This window comes from Magnolia sinica, chromosome 8 (assembly GCF_029962835.1).
Source record: "Magnolia sinica isolate HGM2019 chromosome 8, MsV1, whole genome shotgun sequence".
Taxonomy (NCBI): Eukaryota; Viridiplantae; Streptophyta; class Magnoliopsida; order Magnoliales; family Magnoliaceae; genus Magnolia; species Magnolia sinica.
The window spans coordinates 57,727,591-57,738,946 of NC_080580.1; the positions used below are offsets into that span (position 1 = coordinate 57,727,591).

General features: G+C 41.4%; 1 protein-coding gene across 2 annotated transcripts; it reads left to right on the top strand.

The window, feature by feature from the left end:
- The first annotated feature begins 7,274 nt into the window (after positions 1-7,274).
- LOC131253342 (putative protein phosphatase 2C 53) lies at positions 7,275-10,524 on the top strand. 2 transcript variants are annotated; one of them, XM_058254313.1, is made up of 4 exons: positions 7,275-7,753; positions 8,985-9,323; positions 9,752-9,931; positions 10,042-10,180. In XM_058254313.1, exons 1-4 carry the CDS (start codon positions 7,310-7,312, stop codon positions 10,042-10,044), a joined length of 966 nt encoding a protein of 321 aa, XP_058110296.1. In that variant the 5' UTR covers positions 7,275-7,309; the 3' UTR covers positions 10,045-10,180. The 2 variants fall into 2 exon arrangements, with proteins under 2 accessions (XP_058110296.1, XP_058110294.1); XM_058254311.1 differs by having other exon boundaries at positions 7,276-7,753; positions 10,037-10,524.
- Positions 10,525-11,356: the final 832 nt, after the last annotated feature.

Consider the following 11,356-nt stretch of genomic DNA (forward strand, 5'->3'; position numbering starts at 1 on the left):
GCACCAAGATGTATTTTTATCCACGTCATCCAGGGTAGGCAGCCCATTATGATATATATCAGGGCCCATGGGTTGAGGCCCATTGAGATGTATTCAAGGCCCTTGGGTTAAGGCCCATTGAAATGTATTTAGAGCCCATGAGCAGAGCCCACCTTATATATATTCCATCCTAACCGTCCAGATCATAGAGGACTAGCTTCGATGTATGTTTATCCACACCGTCTGTGGGACGAGTGACCCACTAGATGTATGCACGCTATATCCACACTAACCATCTAGTGGGGCCCATCTGCTGCATGTACAGGGCCTACCTATTGTGCATTTGTGCGGCCATTTGATACAACCCACTTGATGTGTACGAGGCCCATTAGTGTGGCCCATTGATGCAAGGCCTATTGAGACATGTATTGGGCCCATGACGCGTGACCCATTTAATGCGTATAAGACCCATGGGTAGGGCCCGCATGTTATGCATTTGAAGCCCATGAGCAGGGCCCACCTGAGGTTTATATATGGGCCCCATTAATGTGGCCCACTTGTATTTGAGGCCCACGGGTTGCGGCCCATGGGTCGTGGCCCATTGAGATGTGTTTCCGACCCATTTAGTGAGGCCATTGTGAAATATTCCTACTCTTGTGATGAGGCCCATTGAGATGTATTTCTGGCTCATTGATGCGGCCCATAGCGATGTGCATTAGGCCCATGTGATGCGACCCACTTGATTTATGAGACCATTCTGTAAGGTCATGGGCCTATTATATGTTTGACCCTATGTGGACCACTCCTTGGGAGCAATGTTGGTTAAATATCCACATTGCTGGGCAGTGATGGTTAGATGTCCACATTGTGACCCTTCCTTAGGCCTTATTAGGCCCATTCTCATCATTCTCTCAGTGGGTTAACCCAAATAAGTGGGTCCCATTTACCACGGACGGATGGCTCCATGCTACTAGATTTGATTTAACCACGGCGAGGGTTGATCTTTATATTATGGTTGATCAGATGTTGATTATCGATGTGGATTGTCGGTGCTAATTATCGATGTAGATTATCGGTGTCGATTTGTCAAGGCCGATTCTGAGTATCGAATTCGATTGCCAAGGCCGATTGTCGAGACCTACATGATGTATATGTGACCCGTAGTTGAGGGCCATTGTGATATGTATTAAGCCTATGATGCATGGTCCATTTGATGTATTCAAGACCCATGTGTAGGGCCCACATGTCCTGTATTTGAGGCCCATGGGCAAGGCCCATTGTGATGTATTCATGGCCCATGGGCAAGGCCCATCGTGATATGTATTAGGCCCATGAGCAGGGACCATCTGTTGTGCATATGTGACCCTTGAGTAAGACCCATTGTGTTGTATATTAGGCCCTTGTGTGAGGTTGTGAGCCCATTATATGTTTGACTCTATGTAGGCCATTCCTTGGGGGCAATGTTGGTTAAATGTCCACATGGTCGAGGTCGATTATCGATGCTGGTTGTGAATACCAGTTGTGAGTATGTGGCGGCATAGCATCATGATACATGCCCATACGCATCATCTGCATGTTTGTTATGAGAGGTGGTTGATCATTGCATATGTAATTGAGCATGTTGTTATGAGACTCCCTGATAGGTGGAGATTATCTCACATGAGCATGTGCAGGACTGATGCATGACTGGATTGTATGACTCATGCATCTCGCATTATGATTACTGTATGCCCTAGCGACATCGGGTCGTAGCCTCCACGGCATATCGTGGATGGCCAATGGGACACGAAAATGTTTGGTTCTAGCATACGGGCGCCATAGATGTCCCTGGTGAAAATCCCTAAACCTCCATGGCCGGAGACGCCCCAACGTCGAGACCGAGTGGATACATGAGCGCCGAGTGCCGAATACCGGGAGGCCGCGTCTCCCACCGTGTCGTGGTCGGTTGGGAGGGGTGTGGCCTTACCCGCCCGAGGTAGGGGGCATATATTAGGCTGAGTTTGACCGGCTCGTGAATGGGTCCGCTATCGACGTCGGATAGGTATTGGCGGACTATTGGCCGGGCGGATAGTGAGGTTTTTACGCTCACTTGGATGTGCGGCTAGGAGAGCGCGGTGCCATTTGGAGTGTACTAAACCCTGATGATCCCAGAGATGAACTATACTGATATGTGGATTTAGGGAGCAGGAGTTGCATACTCATTCATGCATTCATTCATTCACTATCCACTCGGGTTGGTGGTGCGCAACTATTTGTTACATGTACCTTCGCAATGGCCAGGATTTCGGTTGGGGCGCGCGACTAACCTGAGATCAGGAGTTTACCACATTGAGTCTGACTATCCAAATTAGGTATGGGACTAGTTTGGATAGAAGTTCCTTGTGATGGATCCCATAGCCTGCGATACTACGTACTATCATCCCGACTTCACACTCCAGCATGGTCATTCCATTCGCACCGCATATTGCATGACATTCGCGGCATATGACATTTTGGGTTATTGTGTCCTTGCATTTATATGGTTTATGTACGATTGATGCTATTTGTGTTACTCATCAGAAATGTATATTGTATTGCAACCTCTACATCTGATATTTGGCTATCTATGATTCCTCACTTGCATAGTTGTTCTACATTGCATATTCTGACATTGATTGACTCATGGACTTGTCTGTATTTTCGCTTACTCTGTTATCGTATGTTTGTGATCATGTCAATATTCTGTTTACTATGACAATTCATACTCTTGTCAATATTTCTGCTTATTTCGACATTATACAATTTATGGATTACAAGTACTTTCGATATTGTGTGATTTATGATATTACATCCTCGGCATCTAATATTTGGCTCGCTTTAATTCCTTATTTGCACAGTTGATCTGTGTTGTGTACCCTGATATTGTATGATCCATGGATTTATCAGTACTTCCGCTTAATTTGATTACTCTGATATGAAATACTTGGCACTTACCTTGTACACACACTTACACCACCCTCTAAGCTTTCTATAAGCTTATGCACGATAGATGCGTGCAGGTGATGTTAGGTTACAGCAGTGTTGAGCTTGGAGTGTGCAGCGGTCTTCTGGAGCTTGATTTTTTATTGATGTATTTTCCTTTCAGCATTGTACTCAAATGATTATATTAGTGGATATATGATGGTGATGTTGCCTTTGTGAATTGGGTAATCTTGTGGTTATGCTTATTACAAATTAAACGTACATTGTAAAAAAAAAATCCTCCTTATAAGATCCCAGGATCAGAATCTGGCGTATGAACGCTAGGAGCCGAGAATGGGGTACTATGGAATTTATGAGGAATGAGACTTTTTCTCGCCTGTAGAAGATGTAATGTAATGCAATGACAATTATGATTGATCGATCCGAATTTCTGATGGGTAGGATTTGATTATATCAGCAAGCCGCATAACATACGTTCGAAACGATCCAGTGCAGGGTGCAAAGTATATATGTATGAGACGGTTAATGTTATATTGATACTTATGATAAAATGATAGCCAACTGGTTAATGTTTTTGGTGGACCTGCTTTGATTATATCGGTAGGCTTTAGATCATAGGCCTGCCAATTAGATACAAGAAAAATGATAAAATGCAATGTAATGCTGATGTATATGAGGATCAAAGGGGTTGAGAATAAAAGGAATGTTATACGATGCTAATGATCTGATTTGATGAAACTGATTGAAGCTTGAAGGTTTAGATGAACGGTAGTGTTGCAAGGCTAAATCGAGTGGCTCATATTTGAACTTAGGTGGCTTAGAAGGCTTGGACTCTAGCAAGATAAGGCTAGACTAGGGCTGGACTCTCTCTCTTACTCATTCTTACTCTCCTTGGTGGAGGAATGGATTAGGATTTACTGTATGTAATGGGAGACTCCTTCTGAATTTCCAATGCTTGAAATGAAAAGGGGAGTGGGCTATTTATTGCCTTCAAACCCAATTTTCCTGTAATTCATCGTGATCCTAGGGAAAAAAGGTGGTTGAAAGATTAGGATTATCGATTGCCATATGGTATCATCTCATGGGTTAGATGAGGTAGTAAAAGTGTAATTTTGAGTAAGCAAATGAGCATCAGAGTAAATACACTTCAAACTACACACTTGGGGTTTGAAAAAGGAGAACTTCACATGCTTGGTCAGGGTTCCACAACTTAAGGTTGTGAATTTTTACTCTAATCCTACAGTAGTATAGTGATGACGTTGGACAGTAGTGATCTATGCTAAGATAAATATAATAAGAAGATATAATGTATTTGGTGTGGGCCTCAAGCTCTTCATCGCGTTCTCCTTTTATAGGTTGTGGACGCGGAAAAATCCTCATTGTATTTATCTATTATCCTTTGCATCTACAACCTCTAGTCTTCTCAATCTAAAACCGTTGGTTTTTAAATCTTCACTTTTACATAGATACTCCTATATAGGATCTCCTAAAAGATGCTGCATGTAAAAATAGCTTGATCAGAGCCATCTTCACCCTTCATCCTTTCTGATTGTGGAATCGGTGGAATTAAATCCATTAGATCCAAATCTCCCATCCTCTTGATTTCGATCTGTTCTAATATGACCCATTCTATTGATTTCCATCTGTTCAGATATTGATTTGATCTTTCGATATTCGGAATCTTCGTAATAATTGCGAGAGCTCTGAACCCCTTTAAGAAAATTTTCCATTTTGGAAGGATTGCAAGAGATGATCTTTCTAAATATATTATATCCAGATCCATAATAAGATTCTTGCCTCGATAAGTCTTTTATAAACATGTTGGGTCTATTGTCTTATTCAAATGCCACATGAATCACTGCCACATGTCATTTGATGTTTCAATCTCTTAAAGACATGCGCATGGACATGCGTATGGATCTGTGCCACCATATTGATAACGGAAGACGTATCGTTGAAGAAAGGGCGGTGAAAGATATATTCAAATGAGAGTACGATTTTACTAGCATTGAACCCTAGTGTCGACATGTGGCGACTTCTTAGTGGTCCACATCAATGCACCAAAAATGTGTGTAAACAGTATGGGGCAACAACTTAGTGGGTGAGTGCCTGACCATGAGGCCCACCTTGTTGTAAGTGTTGTATATCCATGTGGTCCATCCATTTTTCCAGCTCATTTTAGGGCATGATCCCAAACATGAAGTGGATACAAATCTCAAGTGGACCACACTACAAAAAATAATGGTCATTAAATGCCCCCATTAGATCTACTATAATGTTTATTTGTTATCCAACTTTTGATAATGTTGTAGAGATCGGAGTCCTGGATGAAAAGAAACAAAAATATTAGCTTGATCCAAAACTAATTTTGTGGCCCAAAAGACGGTTTTAAATTGTTAGTCACCATTGTTTCCTACGACATAGTCCACTTGAGATTTGAGTCTACTTTATTTTTGGGCTATGCCCTAAATGAGCTAACAAAATAGATAAACAACATGGATATACGAAACATACATCAAGGTGGGTCCAAGGTCAATGACCCACTTGTTGTGGGAAACAAATTACTATAATAGGCTATTGCAAGGTCCTATGCTCAGAACCTAGGTAGGGTCCACTATGATGTTTGTGAGAAATCTACCTTTTTCATATGTTTTGCCAATTCATTTTAGGACATGAGATAAAAAATGAGGCAGATCTAAAACTTAAGTCGGCCAAATGAGACGAAAAAGTGGGGAAATAGTTGCCTACCATTGAAATCTCCTTGTGGTCCAATTTGATGTTTATATGCCATGCATCCAAACCGTTCATAAGGTCAATCTCGTTGGGATGAACTAAAAACACAAAAACTTAGCTTGATACAACACTTTGTGGCCTCAGGACACAAAGCAATGAAGACCCATTGATGTTTACCGTTGAAACATTCATGGGACCAAAAAGGTTTTGGATCAAGCTAACGTTTGTGCTTTCAATTCATCCTCGTAGGAATGACCTTATGAGCAGTATGGATGGCATATAAACATCACGATGAGCCCTAGGGAGGTTTTAATGGTAGGCATTTCCTACTCACTTCTTCATGTTGTGCGGCCTATGAGACTTATATTAGGTGGGCCACACATGATCTTCGGTTTAGATCTGGCCATTGGATTATTCAAAATAAGTAATTTAGTTAGCCCTACTACAATCGTGATCATTATAGGTAAGTTTGGGGCAGGATGCTTGAACCATTGTCCCTATATACGGTTATTAAGCTGGATATGAAAACATATAGTGTGGAAATCTTAGAGAAGAGAAGTGTGATAGGTAAGCTTTTTTTGTTCTCTTCTCTATAAATACATATTTTGATCCCCTCATCCACACACTAGAGATATGCCCTAGTTACGTTGAGATGTTCTCTTAGGATTATAAAGTGAAGAAGTCCAAAATCCATTTTCGACAAAATCGCGGCATAAAAAATGTCTTCTTAATTAGGCACAACTTTAAAATTTCATTATAGAATTTTGATTATTGATGCTTAAACAATCAATTTAATTGACAGTATAGATTTTTTGAGCTCATATATACTAATGTACAGAGATGTACGAGGTGAATTTCTCACAAATAATTCAGCGGGCCCATCTTAGCTTCACTTGTAGGAAATTATTGTAATAAGACGTGGAAGGCAATCCGCGTCCAAGCGGTTACCTTGGACTTACGGAATCCGCGCATCCAAGCTGTTAACTTGGACTTGCGGAATCCACTCAGCTTACCGCTGTCTTAGAGGTACTGCTGTATACAGATTGTATTTGAAAGCCTTTCACAGAAACTTTCAGTGAAGAAAAGTTAAGTGGGCCGTTGTGGTGTTTCTGAGTTATCCACTTGGTTGATCCGTTCTTTCAGATAATGTTATGGACTAAAAATGGGGCACACCTATAACTGATGAACCACCTGAAAAAAGTGGGTAGGGATATGCCAACCGTTAAAATATCTTTGGGTCCACTGTAGTGTTTATACGCCATCCGCACCGTTTGAAGAGTCATTCCTACTAAAATGAATTGATAAAACACAAAAAAACCTGATGCAAAACTTCTGTGGCCCCGTGAATGTTTCAACGTTGGTAGTTGAATCCCCACTGTTTTCTATCGTGTATCCCACCTGAGTATTGGATCTGCTTTAATTTTGAGCCCATGTGTTAACATGATCTGAAAGAACGGATGGATGGAGTGGATATCTCACAAATATCACAGTGGCCCCATTTAGCTTTCCGTCGCGTGAAGGAAGTTCCTTCGAACTGCTTTCTCAGCGTATCCGTGTCCGTACCACTGGAGCGCGTCCCCTCTATAAATACCCCACCCATCGACACTTCTCTCTTCCATCTCTCCTCTCTCTGACTATGAAAATCATGTCTTATACCGTTGGAGTAAAAGGCTCTCCTGCATTCTCCCCATCGCGGACCCCACTTCTTACCAAAACCTCTTCTTCTTCTCCCAAAACATCTCCCTCTTCTCTGTCTCCTTCTTCTTCTTTTCGCCTCCGATTCTTGCAGAAGCAAGCCAGCAGCCTTAGCAGGAAAGATGCTTCCATCGTAGCTGTTGATCCTTCTCATTCTCCTCCTCCTCCACCTCCTCCTTCTATGAGCTTGAAGCGAAAGAGGCCCACTCGGATCAACATCCCTGACCTCAATTCCTTGAGCTTGACGCTGCCAATCGCGTCGGAAGGCGTTAAAGAGGTGGAGATCAAGGGTAAGCAGTTCTCTGTCTTCTGCAAGAAAGGGATTAGGGAAGCAATGGAAGATCGGCACGCAGCCGTTGTTGATCTACATGACGATCCCAAACAGGTATTTTTGTTCATCCGAAAATAACTTTTTCTTTCTTTTTTGAATCCGATTTGTTTAGATGCTAGAAATAGAGAGGGTTCTGAAATTTTGAGGAAGCAGCGGCGATCGGTATAAATAGAGATTGGGAATTTATGCTATTGTGACATGATGAGGGAACTAATAACTTCACCAGCCACTTGTGTAGGAGATCTGGACCATTAAAGCGATGGGCCCCACCATGGAGATCATCCTTTTTGAAAAAACGGCTGATTTCGTGTTGGTGCCTACCATTTTCATCGCACTGGTATCCTACACATGTGGCATGCCGACGGGAAAAATGGTAAGGCACTATCAAGTTATTGTGCCATCAGATAAAATGATGAATGAACTGATCAGCTACAGACAAGTGGTGCTCAGGGCATTCACACCGTCAAAGCAGTGGGCCCCACCATGGAGATAGTCCTTCTTGAAAACCAGGCTGATGAATGGTTGTTCTAATTCCATGAATCCTTTTTGTTGGTGCCTGCTACTTTCATGGTAAGGATATCTTATACAAGCGGCATGTGGCAGAGAAAGATGGTCCAGCACCACAAGTTATCATGATCAGTTTGTTCCCTTGTGAGACTGAGAGATGTTGTGCGAACTATAGAAAGTGGGTAATGAGTAAAAATGGCTACCATTGTGAAATTCCATATGTGATGAGCAAATTCTTGAAAATGAAGAATGGGTACAAATAGGGAAATTTGTGAAATTTAGAAACTTACATGCAATCTATAAACAGTTCGAATAAGTAGAAATAGGGAAAATTTGTGAAATTGAGAACTATAGGTAAGGAGGTAGAAATAGGGAAGTCAGGGAATTTATAGTTGGAAGGGAATGATCGTCCCATCATATTATAGTGGGGAATACCTGTATATGATGAGTAGGAACTGCCTTGATTGGTCTATATCATTTTGAGAGGTAAGCTCCATCTCTTTTGTTTGCTTGTGGCCCAAAATTTGCTACTGTCCAATCAAGAGCCTAGGAATGGATGCTAGGTAAAAAATTATTGATAGTGGCACATACCCAATGGCCAAAAATCCATTCATCAAGCGATTAGGATCATTCGACCCAAATGATATTGGGCTGAGGTGAATCTAAGGTGGGCTAAGCTGCAATGAATTGTACCTCTTATAGGAAGTTGGTAAATAGACTGAGACTACAAAAGAATTTGCAAATTTTTTAATTGGTGTTTTTATTTGTTTTTTGGCAGGCATTTTTCGGCGTCTTTGATGGGCATGGAGGTGTGAAAGCAGCTGAATTTGCCACAGAGAACATGGGTAAGAAGATAATGGATGAAGTGATGAAAAGTGGGGGTGATGGAATCAAGGCTGCTATTAGAAGTGCTTATTTGGCTACAGACTCGGAGTTTTTGAAAGAGGGCACCAGGGGCGGTGCTTGCTGCGTAACTGCTCTGATCAAGAACAGTGATCTCATCGTCTCCAATGCTGGAGACTGTCGTGCTGTTTTGAGCAGAGGAGGGGTTGCAGAGTCCCTCACAGATGATCATCGGCCTTCAAGGGAAGACGAACGTGATAGAATTGAGAACCTTGTAAGTTCAATTATTCATATCTCTTGTTATGCTTGCTTGATTCCCAAACTTACACCATCTATGGCTGATTTCCACATTAATCTGTGTGGACCATCCACATGTTGAGCTGCACATCTGGTGGTACATAGGTCAAAATCAGCCCATTCTGACAATCACAGCCATTGTAAAGATAGCATGCAATGGATGGTTAAAAAAGATATGGTGGTGCTCATATTTTGCAGGCAAACGTCCATTATTTGGATAGTTGGGACTATCTTCTGATCAGTATGATTTTTGGGTCATGACCCTTATAACAAGACAGAACCTGACACTGGATAGTTTCAATCCCATTGCTCCATCTATCGAATTACAATCACCATATTTTCCCTTTTGCGGTTTTTATATCAGTTGGATTGAAACTGATGGATTAATTGAATATCTTCTTGCAGGGTGGCTATGTGGATTGCTGCCGGGGTGTGTGGAGATTACAGGGTTCCCTGGCTGTATCCAGGGGGATCGGAGATTCCCATCTTAAGCAATGGGTTACAGCAGAGCCAGAGACGAAAATCCTAAGAATCAAACCTGATTGCGAGTTCCTAATCCTCGCCTCTGATGGGCTATGGGATAAGGTAATTTAGTTTTTATAACAGCAATCGCTCTTGAGAATATGTTCCAAAGCATTCAAACTTCTATATGAATGATCTTAAATTTAAATGGAATCTTTGTTATTTCAGGTTAGTAATCAGGAGGCAGTAGACATTGCTCGATCTGGGTGCTTAAAAACTGACGAGGTATCGATGCTCTCCGCCTGTAAAAATCTGGTTGATTTGTCCGTATTGCGAGGTTCCATCGATGATGTCAGCGTTGTGATAATCCAATTGGGCCACTTTATTTGAAGGAGAAAACTCACATCTATTTTTAAAGCTTGCATTGGTGGAGGCTAGCTACAACACTGTACAATCATGCTGATATAATCGATGGTGAGGATGACAATAAGATGATGATGGTGGTGGCTGCTGTCCGTCATTGTGACTAAGAAGGGCAGACTGTTTTTACATTTTATCGACCATTCTTTTATTGATTAATTTACCATTCTTTTATTGATTAGTTCATCTCTAATGTAGATATATTAACAGACTTAGAAAAGAGTCTTCCCTTCTTATTTTTGTATCTAAACATATTTGCTATCCATTTCATTTGTGGTAAGAATTCATTCATTGAATCTTTTCCCATTGTGGGTCTTGGAAGTGTTGATCAAGATATCCTTAGGCTGCTGTGGGTCCCGAATCTCATCCTTACCAACGGGCAATGGAATAAATCCCTGATTATTGGTCTATGGAACTTGAGATTGAGATATAGAAATTGTTGATATTCATCTTCCTAATTGTTGATATTCATCTTCCTAGTGTTGGTCTATGGAACTTGAGATTTGTGCTTCAGAAATTGTTGATATGCATCTTCCTAGTGTTGGTGTTATCGGAGATCCGAGAGAGCGATTCTTCAATAAGCTGAAGTAAATGATTGAAAGCTCAGCTCTGAAATATGCAGACTCCTCTGGAAATTGCCCTTTCTCCTGAAATTAGATATTGTTTGTGGAAATTATTGCACAACGAGCTTTCAACAACTTTTTCCAGATGGAAAGCTTTTCTTCCCAGCGTATGCGACACATGTAATGCAATTGCTCTCAAGATGACTCGTCCACTTATTTATTATCTGTAGAAGACGTGGTTCTTCAACCACTGTGGTTGAATAAACGTATCCTATACAAGTAGGTTGGTGGGAGCCACAGACGTAGTGCCGGTTCATTCCCATTGTTGCCAATTCATGCCAGCCAATCAGAGCCAATTAAGTGTGATCTGAATAGATTTGCGGGTATATTTGGATATCTTTGGGATATTAGAAGATGATTTTACAATAATACAGCTAGAGAACATCCTGTGACAACACATCTTCTACTAAGTGGTTGATTGAATAGCAATAGTGCAGAAGTGATTACTAGGACAAATGACAGGAGTATAAACAAGAAGGATTAAAACGTGTTAAATGGTTCTAGA

What these genes read in the sequence shown, in the direction of transcription:
- LOC131253342 (XM_058254311.1), top strand. Translation starts at nt 7,310, where the DNA reads ATGAAAATCATGTCTTATACCGTTGGAGTAAAAGGCTCTCCTGCATTC. An exon ending in GTGATAGAATTGAGAACCTT is followed by an intron (nt 9,324 to 9,751) that starts GTAAGTTCAATT and finishes ATCTTCTTGCAG; the next exon opens with GGTGGCTATGTGGATTGCTG. An exon ending in CTGATGGGCTATGGGATAAG is followed by an intron (nt 9,932 to 10,036) that starts GTAATTTAGTTT and finishes TTGTTATTTCAG; the next exon opens with GTTAGTAATCAGGAGGCAGT.